The following is a 14,109-nucleotide window of genomic DNA, read 5'->3' on the forward strand; positions in this document are numbered from 1 at the left end:
GAAGCAAGCTATTCGGTTCATTATTCGCTATAAAGAAATAACGAGAAAAATTACAATGTGCAGTAAACGATAAAGCTGTTTGCACTACAAACCAGTGTGTTCATAATTAAGATAATACATTAAAATAATATGGTAAAACACACCAGTTTGCAATGTCAAGCGGCAAATCGAGTGGTTTTTGTACAGCTAAAAACAGCTGGATGCGGATGATACCGGAAGCCAGAACTATAAAATTTTCAAATGGTAAAATGGCCGGCTCTCACAGGAAAAATAAGGTGGATATACATCACCATTTAAATTTGAGATGAATTAACAGTAAATAACAGTTGCTGCAATAAAATTTGTATTTATTTCAAGTAATTATAATTTAATTTTAGATAATTAATTGGATTGGACTAATAATTTATTAAATTGAACTGATAAACAAAGAGTACTGAAGATGAAGAACAGGAGCGCCGGTGTCAAAATAAAAGTCCCGATAAAAATTCCAACACTTAACAGCCAAACTGAAGGAAAAAAATTATAGAATAATATATAAATATTGGCTGACCACTCGTTTATTCCATTCTTGCTATTTGATGTCCAAAATAAGTTGGTTGGTGGCTTTTTTTATGGTATGTTCAGAGGAATATTTCAGGTTCGATACAAGTTAAGCACAAGGTGAGCACTCCTTTTCTTTAAGAAAAATTTTGGTCAGTGTTAACTCCCTTTATGTGACCCTGGACCACAAAACCAGTCTAACTAGCACAGGTATATTTGTAGCAGTAGCCAACAATACATTGTTTGGGTCAAAATTATCAATTTTTCTTTTATGCCAAAAATCATTAGGATATTAAGTAAAGATCATGTTCCATGAAGATATTTTGTACATTTCCTACGGTAAATATATCAAAGCTTAAAGGTGATTTTCTCAATATTTAGATTTTTATTTGTTTTGTTTTTTTGTTTTTTTTAACCCTCAGATTCTAGATTTTCAAATAGTTGCATCACTGCCAAATATTGTCATATCCTAACAAACAATGCATCAGTGAAAAACTTGCTTATTTAAAAAAATATTACCCTTATTACTGGTTTTGTGGTCCAGGGTCACATTTGAACATGTTTTAACAGAATAATTCAATAATAAGTCATTTTATAAAATTTTAAGCTGTATATTTCTCGTTTCAAGACTTTCATTTTAATCTTCCTTTTTTGTTGTTTTTTTTATTTATTTTTTATTAAAGGTGCCATAGAATGGAAAACTGAATTTACCTTGGCATGGTTAAATAATAACAGTTCAGTACATGGACATGACATATCATGAGTCTCAAACACCATCGTTTCCTCCTCCTTATATAAATCTAGTATTTGCAAAAGACCACCGAAAAATAGGTCAATTCCAACATAACAGGTCTGTTACACGACTTCCCCGGGATCGTTAATAGTTACGCCTCCAACATTTGCATCGCCCAATCATCACTAACGTCAGCACCTCAGTTAAACAAGGCGAGTCACTCAAGGGACACGGTTAGCTTAATGCTAACGCTAGCCTGTTACATTGCTATACATAGGATTTCACTTACCACATAAACAGAGAGATGCCTGCGCTGATGATGGTGAATGATGGAGAAATAACTGCCTGATGATGGCGAATGATTTACAGATCTGGAGAATCACTGACAAGCAGCTCAACTTGTGTGGTAAGTACTTGTGTCTCTGCATTGTAACTTTACACAGAGCACATGCATCACAGTAATCAGACTAAGATGTCCGCGATTCAAAACAGCAGATTCAACAAGCCGCATATTAAAAGCGGCTAGAGCTCCTAATTAAATATATATTTTTATCCATGTGTGAGCAATTGAGCTCTGTGAAACAGCCAATCAGAGCAGAGCTCATTAATATTCATGAAGCTTCCAAATAACAGAGCATTTCATTCTAGGGGCAAATCCTAGGGTTGTAAATGGACCTGTAAAACCATTTCTGGAGATTTTTTTGCCCTTTCCTATGCCATTTACCTTCTATGTAAATATCAGAGAACAATTTAAAAATATTTTATAAATGCATTCTATGGCACCTTTAAGAAAATGAGGGAGTAATCAAAATTATTTTTGTTGTAGTCAACTGTTATCGACTGAGCTTCACTCGCATTAAAGGAGAAGTTCACTTCTGAATTAAAATTTCCTGAAAATTTCCTGATTTTAAAAATCTGGAAAAAAAATTAAGTTTTTTTTGTGGGAAATATTCCAGGATTTTTTTCCATACAGTGTGCTTCAATGGGGATGAACGGGTTGAAGGTCCAAACTGCAGTTTCAGTGCAGCTTCAAAAGCCTCTACACGATTCCAGCCGAGGAATAAGGGTCTTATCTAGCAAAACGATAGCTCATTTTCTACAAAAAAAAAAATAAAAAAAATGATATACCTTTTTAACCACAGATGCTCATCTTGCACTAGCTCTGCGATGCGCATCCACAACTTAACACGTTATGTAATCATGCTGAAAAGGTCACACGCGGTTAGTTCTTCGTCTGTGTACTGTGTACTACTAAAAGGTAGGGTAGAGCAAAAAACTCCATCTTGTTTTCTCCTCCGACTTAAAAATCGTCCGACATTGTTTTGCCTTTTTTGTAAAGGGTGTTTGACTTTCTTTGCATGATCGCTTTGTAAACACTGGGTTGGTGTTTCCTACTTCACGTGATCTTTCCAACGTGACTACGCAATGCGAAGTCGCGCTAGTGCAAGACGAGCATTTGTGGTTAAAAACTATGTAAATGTTTAATTTTTTTTTAGAAAATGGCTGATCGTTTCACCAGGTAAGACCGTTATTCCTCAGCTGTGATCGTGTAGCGCCTTTTGAAGCTGCATTTTGGATCTTCAACCCATTGATCTTTATTGAAGTCCACTATATGGAGAAAAATCCTGGAATCCTCAAAAACCTTAATATCTTTTAGACTGAAAAAGTGAGTAAATTATCAGGAAATTTTAATTCTGGAGTGAACTAGTCCTTTAAACTCGCAATATTCCATAACATACCCCACCCACAGTGTGTGTGTGTGTGTGTGTGTGTGTGTATATATATGTGTATATGTATGTGTGTGTATATATATATTAGTTACGCTTTGATCTTTCTAACTTTACACACACACCTATAAAAGTTGGCCTCTGCCCTGTGTATTGTCCACATCAGAGCCCTTGAAACTTGATAAGATGGGAGGAGGACAGGAGCAGTGGCTGCAGGGGAGTTTTGCGAGGGGATGTTCGGTGTGTGTGCGTGTCGATTGGGGCCTGTGAGGTGGGGGGGCGTCTTGCTCGGGGCCTGGGGTGATCAGATAGAGGGTGGCTGAGGTGGATTAAGGGGCCCCTGTCCTTCTTCTGAAGATTAATGAGACCCTAAAACTCAGGGCCCCACCTTTGATATTAGAAGAATGACAGACAGTAGAAAAGCAAAGACAGTGGGGTGACTGCTGAATAACAGCGGGATGGGGAGGGGACTGCATGGATGAGAGGAAATGATGACAAGATGAGCAGGGAAAGAGTGGGGGCGTAATAAATTATAGGAATGCAGAAAACCAGCTGGGAAAGTTGTGCACCAACACAGTTTTAAAACTGAGAATATAAGCCTGAGTTGATTAAGTTTTGATGTACTTGTTGGTTATAGAACAATGTAGGTAGGCTGCAGATGCTCTAGATTTATTAATCTAAGGTTAAGTTTTGATGTACTTGTTGGTTATAGTATGGTGTTTTATAGATATAGATATAGATATATAGATAGATAGATAGATAGATATATAGATAGATAGAGATATATAGAGATATATAGATATAGATATATAGATATAGATATAGATTTAAAAAAATAAAAAATTTACTAAATGCACAAAAATACTAAAAAGGACCAAAAAGCACAACAAAATTACTAGTTTTACCTAAAATTAAAATGTAAAAAAAAAATTATTATATTAATCATTAATATATAATTCATTTTATTTTTATTTTTATTGGTTCATATTGAGAGAAAAAAATAATAATGATATAATATAAAAACATATAATTATATTAATAATTGATTATACAAATATCTTAGTATAATATTAATCTAATTAATTTGATTTTGGAATGAATCATATTGGATTATATATATATATATATATATATATATAATAGTAAACTTGTAGTTTTGCACAAATCTCAGAATTATTATAATGTTTATACTGTATATTATAATGTTGCGTTTATTTCTAGTTTAATATTTAGAGTAAACAATATTATAGAATTTATGTTAGACATCTTTTTCTATCATAACATGACAATCAGTTTATCGACATGAGTTTGAATTTTATTAACAATGTTGTGATATTTTAATATTTTTAGAATATTAAATAATTGTATTTTTTTTGTTTTGTTTTGTTTGTGCAATAATGGCATTTATGGATGTGAAACAGTACCCGTTACTGTACCAAATATTTAAAAATGGCCAAGTGTCCAATCAGAATCAAATATTCTAAATACCATATAATGTATCTATTTATCTGTCCCATTTTTAATGTGTGTAGCTTCTCATTGATAACAACGAGCGGTTTTGAATTATGACCACAAGCTTGTGTCATCCAGTTGAATTTATCGTTGACAGCGAACAGCTGCGATAGAAGTGCTGCTGGGTTTCCTATAGTCAGCAGGGAGGAGGTTATGTGTGCACAACCTCTATTGTGTGACTTCATAATAAGTGTGGCATGTCCTGTTTGGAGCGTTTGTCTTGTCACTCCTGAGACTTGTTACTCTCCTCAAGCATGTTTATGACATCCTGGGTTTGAAGTGGGCTACTCTTATCCCACCCGAGCGCCTCTGTCCTTTTATGACCACCGACTACAGATTTATCTAGGAGAGTCAGGAAGATCCAGAAAAAGTCTTTCCTTATCCCTTTCTCTTTGCGTCAGTGTTCACTGTTCCCCAGAGGAACGCAGTCCTGCACTGAGCCCTCGATCCGTTCGTTTTTATGGCTCCGCAGTAAAGAGACGCGGCCCTCCTAAACCAGTAAACATGTTGAAGTCTTAATCAAATGCGCTAAATCAAGCATGACAGGAAATTCCTTGTGCAGCATTTAAATCCAGCTGAATTATGACCCAGTGGCTTGGTGGATAGGCAAGCTATATATAATAAGTATTCATTTATATACACAAAAACAGTAGTTTTCTATGCGAGCCTATCTGAAATGCGTTCATTTGGAGACAGGGCTGCATATAAGAGTGTTTTTAAAGAGTGGTAGATGGTGTCGGAGGAAACATGAATAATTTATACAAGAATGGAAAGTGCTTATTGCCAAAGAAAATGAAAAATGACTCTGACAACAGCAAAATCGTTCCAAACAGGGAATCAGAGATGCTGTAGATCAGTGTTGTTTTTGACAACCATCTTAGATTTAGTCTTAGTCTTTTGGACTAAAATGCTTCTTAGTTTTAGTCCAATTTTAGTCGACGAAAAGTCAAAAAGGTTTTAGTCTAGTTTTAGTCAAAAAAAGGGGGAAAAGTAGTCTTTTAACAAATTAATGTAGGTCAGTAAGTATTTTGCTGTTGGGTAGTGTCACTTAAGTTCTGAAAATAGCAGATCTATAGTTCAACACAATGTGAGCTTCCGGATCGACTATTTTCACCAATAATTACAATAATGAAGGAATGTTTTAGAACATAAAAGACAAACAAGGATGGAATGCTAAAACGGCTTGCCATACTAGTATAGCAAAGAGTATTTAATGCTAAAACGGCTTGCCATAGCGTCAGATACTTTTTAAGTTTTAATTGGCATGCACAATAAGCAGAAATGTCATGCATTTTAAATGTCTGACGGACCACCCACTAACATTTTCGTCTAGTCTCGTCAATGAAAACTCACACGTCTCGTCATGTTTTAGTCATCAACGAGCCATTTTTATCTCGTCATCATCTCGTTATCGTCATGAAAAAAAGTGGCGTCAACTAAATGATTTCGTCATCGTCATCGTTGACGAAAACAACACTGTGTAGATGAAGATTGTAAGGATTTTTACGATTTTATTGACAGTTAAGCACAACTCAGGCTTATTATAGTTAACTAAAACCATAAAGTAAAATAAATGTTTACTGAAATACGAGACAATAAAAAAAATATTAATAACAAAATATTTTATTTGTCATTTCCCAAAGAAACATTCCTATTGTCCTTTAGTTCAATGTAAAATGTAAAAAAAAAAAAAAAAGTTAAACAAAAATGCCAAAAAAAACGCAACACTGAGGCTTAAACTAAAATTAAAGAGAAAATGGAAATTAATTAAAATAAAACAAATTCAAATACTAAAAACTGTAACGAATAACTATACCATTATCTCAATGATATTAAAATAACGCTGGCACAATTTATTTACTTAAAACAACTTTGCAATGCAAAAAAACATGAATTTTAAAGATATAAATATAAATTGTTAATATGTAAATGTTTAAAAAAATTATATTTAATTATTAATATTTAGTATCTGAATTCTTATTTCTTAATTATAATTCTTTCTAATTATAATATAATATATTAGAAACGTTTATGCATATATATCATCATGTAAGTAGTTTTTGCATCCCATAAATGCCACTATACTAGAAAAAAACACAATTATTGAATATTTTACAAATACTTAAATGCCAAAAGTGACATTAAAATCGACTGCTGTCGATAAATTATCATGTTTTGATGTAAAAAATATTGATTTTCAATGTTAGACATTTATGTAAAATATTTACTCTAAATAAATAAAAAATAACTAGAAATAATGCTACATCATAATGTACAGTATAAAAAAAATATAATAATTCTAAGATTGGTGCAATATTAAAAGTATATATCCAATATAGACCAATATGATTCATTTAAAAATAAAATGTCTAATGAGAATCAGATTAGCTCATTTGAGTTTATTTAATTTTTTTTAAACATTTAATTTATATTTAATATATGGACAGTATAGACCAATATGATTAATTAAAAATAAAACAAATAATTTGTCTAAAGAGAATCAAATGAGCCCATTTAAATTTATTTTTTTATTTTTTATATTTAATTGATATTTAATATATATCCTATATAGACCGATATGATTAATTAAAAATAAAACAAATCATTTGTGTAATAAGATTAAAATTAGCCCATTTAAATATTTCTTTTTTTAAACATTTAATTCATATTTAATATATCTGTAATATAGACAAATGTGATTAATTAAAAATGAAATTAATAATTTGTTTAATGAGAATCAAATTAGCTCGTTTATTTTTATTTTTTTCCTTTTTCAAACATTTAATTTATATTTAATATATGTATATCCAGTATAGACCAATATGATTCATTTAAAAATAAAAAATGAAGAATCAAATGACCCCATTTAAATGATTTTTTAAACATTTAATTTATATTTAATAGATATCCAATATAGACCAATCATTAGAAATAAAACTAATTTGTCTGATGAGAATCAAAAGAGAATCAAATAAGCCCTGTTGAATTTTTTTAAAATTATTGAATTTCTATAAAATTTAGTATTTGTCATTATTGCTAAAAGCAATCTGTATACATTGCAGTAATGCAAATTTGTGCTTAAATGTTATCATAATTATGTGCAAAAGACTTGAATGATTCTCAAATATGCTTTATTTTCTTTCTGCAAAAAATGAACACTTTTTTTTTTTTTCTTGTGACTTTGGGATGAAATGTGATCAGGCAGTAACTGAAACGTTTTTCGGCTTATCAAAACAAAAGATCTAGCCACACAGCATCGTCCAGGATCTTTCGTCAGATGTCAGACCATGCACTTCCTGTATGCCCCCTCACTTCCTCTCTACAGCTGCGTTACAGTAAGAATGGCACTCATTGTTTAGGTCCGAGTGTGGAATTTCCTTCACCAGCCCGGCGTCTAGGGGCGCCTTATTGGTTCATCGCAGAAAGCTTGCTGCTTAATGTGGGCAGCTGTTTCCTCCTATATATAGGGCAGTGGTCAGATTCACTGGCCTCTTTTTTTTTTTTTTTTTTTTTTTTTCTATGGGGGAGGGGATAAAATTAGATGGTGTGATAAAGTAAATTAGTTCAAAATTGCTTCCACTTCCTGTCAGCAAACAGATAAGTCTATGAAATCAAAATCAACATGCAAAACAGTAACAGCATTGTATTAGTTTGTGAAGTGCTTTTGTAGATGCGTTCAACATTTATACATTTGCGTACCACGCTTTTATTTCATTAACCCCATCTGACGTGTCCCGTTGGCCATTTCTTGAGACGTATGAAGGGAGACAACATGATATCAATTAGGAGCGCAATGCTTCAGCATTAAGCCGTAGCACAGCTCGCATCAATCAATAATGAAGCCTCTTTAGCAGGAAAAGGCTTCCAATGACTTTTCCATTCTTGAGTTTGAGCTAAATTGGTTTTGCAGTTATGGAGAGCGTCACAAGGTCGCTCTCTAGACGCCGCGATTTCCTGTGGACCTGTACCTGAATCTGGAGCTCGCTGACCTAGCGCTAACCTTTGGCTCGAATCTGAGCAGCGATTGTTTGATGAATGAGTAATGTCATTCCCAGCATTAAATAACTGCCTTTCAAAGGGAGCTCTTGCTCCGGACTCTCCGGGGGGTGCTGGGCCTTGTCTTGGAGGCCTGGGCTTCTAAATTACACTGGCTAAATGAACGCTTTATGGCTGTTTGCTATGAGGGGTTTGAGAACAGAACGTTCTGATCCTGATAACTCAAGAGGAAGCCTATAAACAACCACGAAACAGACGTTGGGTGTTTGTTTGTTAGTGACTATAATTCATTATATTGTTTTCTGAAAGTGTGTGTGTGTGTATATATATATGTATATGTGACCCTGGACCACAAAACCTTAAGTCGCTGGGGTATATTTGTAGTAATAGCCAAAAATACATTGTATGGGTCAAAATTCTAGATTTTTCTTTTATGCCAAAAATCATAAGGAAATTAAGATCATGTTCCATGAAGATTTTTTGTAAAATTCCTACTATAAATATATCAATGTAATTTTTGATTAGTAATATGCATTGTTAAGAACTTAATTTGGAGAACTTTAAAGGTGATTTTCTCAGTATTTAGATTTTTTGCACCCTCAGATTCCAGATTTTCAAATAGATGTATCTCAGCCAAATATTGTCCTATCATAACAAACCATATATCAATAGAAAGCTTATTTATTGAGCTTTCATATGTTGTATACACCTCAGTGTTGTAAAATTTAACCTTATGACTGGTTTTGTGGTCCATGGTCATATATATATATATATATATATTTATTAGGGCTGGGCGCTATGACGGTATATAGCGTTACCGTGGAATGAAATGTGTACCGTAAAATAATTTTTTATTCCGTGTATACAGCGAAATGTAAATAAGTGGGTGTGGCCAAATCACGTGCAGCACGCCTGAGGCTGACTGGTCAAACCGTTGAATGCAAGACTGTAGGATACACTGGGAGGTTGTAAAAACATGGAAAAGGAGAAATGAACAGACAATGAGGGCTCAAAAGAAAATCCTGAGCAGGAGGAGGAATAAAATACAAAATAATCAAATAAGATCAAGTCCTTTTCTTTTCTTAAATATTCAAGCTTATTTATTATATAAAGCCCTTTTGTACATTTTCTGGAATAACTACATATATAAAAAAACTATCGTGAAAGATATCGTTAAGGTGAAATAAAAATTCTCATACCGTGAAATTAAATTTTGGTCATACCGCCCAGCCCTATATATATATATATATATATATATATATATATATTAGTGCTGGGCGATATGACGATATATATCGTGGGGATGATAGAAAAGTGTCTATCGTCCTATTTCTCTTCTATCGTTTCTAACCAAATTTGATCAATTACTAAAGAAAATATTGCATTAAATAGGCTATGACAAATGTATGATAATGTCTTGTCGCTATGCAATGCATACTCTACTACAGACAGAGTATGTGAGCAGAGTGGAGCGGCAACAATTTGCCCTCTGTGCATTTAATAATCGCTCCGCTCCAGCTCCGCTCCGGGTTCACAATTTCCCGCTCCCGCTCCACTCCTCGCTCACTGATATCAGAAACACCGCTCCACCTTCGCTCCGCATCAAAAAATTCAGAAATAATGTTCGAAATATAACGGTCCTGTTCATAACACATTAAAATTAAAAAAAATACTAAAATAAAATAACAGGAGAGTTTGGAACACTAGTGTGCAAACTTTGTTCCTACCACATACCAAGCTAATAACATTGTCAGCATTAAAAGAGTATAACTGCTGCTTTATGCAGTGCAAAGTTTGTAATGAAAATAAAAATACATTTTCGTCAGTTATTTTACCTATGGATCGCTGCATTTCTTAAAGATTTCTGCTCATTCGAAATCGGATACGATTACATTTGTTTTAATGTATTAACAGAGCGATTGCGTGTGAATTAGTATTGTACCTGTTTAAATCATGCTTTCACCTAAAAATATTCAGTATCTAGAAGGAACAAACAAATTCCTTGTGAACTATAATTTACCGCTCATTAGGGTTGTGACGATGAGGAAATCCAGATTTCCCCCCTTTTTTTCTGCTTTTAAATGGCTTATAAATGCGTCCGTATTATACTTTCACTTTCAGTTTTGCGGGAATTGGCAATTCGGCGTCAATTGTTTGAATGGAGACAACGAAAAAAATCACTGATATTAAACACAGAACTTTTATTAACATAACGAAAAAAAACCAACAATGCTACAGGCTGAAAAAACTGGAAGTTGGAACCAAACAAATAACAACCATAGAACGTTTATTACGTAGCCTATGTTAGAATGTTTTTAAAACGAATAAGAAAATAAAATAGAAAGATAAATAAATAAATTGCACAAAGTTGAAATAAGATTAAACGAACGAACAAGAAACGAATATAAAAGAAAAACTTCCAAAATGACATTAGGCTACAAAAATGACAAGTCAGCAGTCGGGGAGCGCTTGAAGGTGCGTGTATAAATTAGTTGTGTTTCCTCCAGATGCTGCCACCTTTGTCAGGCAAAGTTTGCAGATTGCCTCATTACCGTCTTCAGGTTCCCTTTTAGCAGTTGGTTTGAACTCAAAATATTCCCAAGCAGGCGCTTTTGCATTGCGTTTTGACACTAAATCGTCCGCCATTCTCTTTCTGTAAATTCGACTCCTCTCGTTCTCCTCACGTGATAAATGAAATATGACGCATTGTAGCTATGTTCAGTTTTTAATTATAGTGCATGCTCTTGTCTTAAGTAAATTATTTAGAATTATATTTTCCATTTAATTCAAATAAATATTTAATTAAAAAAAACGAATACTTAAAAAAAAAAAAATGTGAGGACGGTGTCACGGTGGAAAAGTGATGTCACCGGTGTTGCGTCTTAAAACCGGTAACACCGTCTAATGTCTATTGCTGTCATCATAGCCTTTACACTCTTTCTAATTTGAGTGATCCATCTCTATCAAGCTAGCTATCAGTGATGCTCGGGGTCAATGTATAAACAACCCAAACCCGCCTTAAACAGTGTTATGTTCAACTCTGATATTTACTTTTGATACTTTATTTTGGTTTGCAAACTTTGCACTACAAGGTTGAAAAATGTTTTGTGTTTATTTTTTATAATTGAGTGCTTTTCTGCTCTTGAAACTTGAAATGGTTGTGCACTTTAAATAAAAACAAATAGTTTATTTTGATAACACCATTTAAATAACTATGATGTGGATAATTTGATACATTTATATTGCTGCACTAAAATGTATTTTTCTCATTTGTGACAGTTCAGTTAAATGTCACTTCAAAATAAAGTTGCAAAAAAAAAGTATGCAATGATATTTTTGTCAAACTTTTCAGAGAATAACTGAAAACGTACTTTATTGTGATATAAAATAATCCATATCGTGATGTATGATATTTCCATATCGCCCAGCACTAATGTGTATGTGTGTGTGTGTGTGTGTGTGTGTGTGTGTGTGTGTATATATATATATATATATATATATATATATATATATATATATATTAGGGGTGGGCATAGATTAATTTTTTTTAATCTAGATTAAATCTTGGAATTAATCTAGATTAAAATGGCTAATTTGAATTCTGCTGAAGGCATTCAGAATATGTGTGCTACCCAAATAATGACTAAAAGTAAGTCTTCGAGAACGGGCCAGGTGGCGCATTAGATCAGGCGCTCATCTCCTGTTTCCAAAATGCATCACAAACTGCTTGACAATTGCATTTACAACATAATTACCTATACAAACTTGTGTAACCAAGTACTTCTGCGCAAAAGGCTCCACGACGTGCGCGTTGCCGTTAAATACACAGACGCGCACGGGCATGGATTTCTCCGTGCTTCGATTAAACTGCGTTGCTTTTAGAAGCGTCAATTCAGTTGTTGCATATAGTTTAATGTCTTTATTTCGGGATTATCAAAGTAAATTATAACTCAAACTTGAGATTTTACTGGGGCACAGCAGATTTTCATTGGGACACGTGCCCCAGTAAAAAGTGTCTAACAACGCACGCACCTGCCCTGAAGCGGCTTCATAACTTGATGACGTTTGCACGTCTCATTTGATGTGGTAATTTCACAGAAGTTGAAGACTCGTTCCCGCCCCCTACAGTGCAATTCATATAAGGTATACGTCATCCGCGCTAAAATATCAAAGTGAAAGTCATCATAGCTTACATAGTTTAGACCCAGCTCCCAACCCAACTTTGAGAATAGATTAACGGCGATATTTTTTTTTATCGCCTGATAAGAGTCTCACGTTAACGCCGCACGTTAACGCCGATAACGGCCCACCACTCATATATATATATACATGCATACATAATAAATATATATACATGCACACATAATAAATATATATACATGCATACATAATAAATATACACAGTACATATATTAGGTACACAATAACTTTTATGTTGACTGTGATTTAATTGTGTTTAATCGTTTCCCAGCACTTTTTTTTTGAGCTACAGAATTGGTGTTATCCATTGATATTTGTTTAGTGCACAGGTGTCCATCTATGTGCATGCGAATCCAAGTTAATGAGAATGAAGTGGCTTAATTAGGCCATAATCCTGACCTTAACTCACCAGGACTATTTAAACCCCCCACTTCTCACAAAGCACACGCACGCACACATACATTAATTGGTTTTATTCCAGAATAGGCCCAGCGTGGTATGTGGGGGGAGGATTTGAGCATGGCATTATGGGGGCTCAAAGCCCCTCCTCTCCTGTCCGTACACACTTGTGTATCTGCGCTAACAGAGCGTGTGCATGCAATCATGTGTGCTTGTGCGGTTTTAGTTGTCGCAATCCCTCCAAATGAGCTTCATTGCACTGGCCAACCCACACCAGCTCATTGCTCACAGATTAAAATCTCAATCACTTCAATCTCTGTTTAATGCTATAACCTACTTTTCGCTCATCATTTAATATAAATACTTAGGTACTCTACCAGTTTGATGTGATCCATCACACAAAATACTTTAACTCAGCTATTCCTGTCCATTGTTTTCTCTAGGTACTCCTGTGAATCGAATCCCCATCATGGCCAAGCAGGTGTTAGATCTATACATGCTCTATAAGCTAGTGACTGAGAAGGGAGGTCTGGTGGAGGTGATAAACAAGAAGATCTGGAGGGAGATCACTAAAGGCCTGAACCTGCCCACCTCCATCACCAGCGCCGCTTTCACCCTGCGCACACAGTAAGATCACTGACGTTTTCCATGTACAAACATCTTGGAAAATACCTTCAGTGACAGGCTGACAGTTGTTGATTTGTTCCATAGGTATATGAAGTACCTGTATCCATATGAATGTGAGAAGAAGGGTCTGAGCTCCCCTGGAGAGCTGCAGGCAGCCATCGACAGCAATCGCAGAGAGGGCCGTCGTCCAGGATATAGCAACAGCCTGTACCGCTTCTCCCCTTCTCCCAGTGCTTCAGCCCCTCACCTCCTCTCTCCTCCAAAAATGCACCTGCCCGCCACTGGACACAACGGACTTCAGGCCACTCCCAGTCCTGCCCTGAAGAAAGCCACAGGTGTGTAGCCTTTTTCGAGAGATAATCGTTTGTGCTTGAG

At 34.6% G+C, this 14,109-nt stretch overlaps 1 protein-coding gene across 1 annotated transcript in view; it reads left to right on the forward strand.

The window, feature by feature from the left end:
- Nucleotides 1-14,109, forward strand: part of arid3b (AT-rich interactive domain 3B) — a 46,641-nt gene that overhangs the window by 23,815 nt on the left and 8,717 nt on the right. Inside the window, exons 5-6 of the mRNA XM_073831791.1 lie at nucleotides 13,551-13,734; nucleotides 13,819-14,069. Coding sequence (XP_073687892.1) covers nucleotides 13,551-13,734; nucleotides 13,819-14,069 — 435 coding nt within the window. The remainder of the gene's footprint in view (nucleotides 1-13,550; nucleotides 13,735-13,818; nucleotides 14,070-14,109) is intronic.

Source organism: Garra rufa, chromosome 25 (genome assembly GCF_049309525.1).
Source record: "Garra rufa chromosome 25, GarRuf1.0, whole genome shotgun sequence".
NCBI classification, from domain to species: domain Eukaryota; kingdom Metazoa; phylum Chordata; class Actinopteri; order Cypriniformes; family Cyprinidae; genus Garra; species Garra rufa.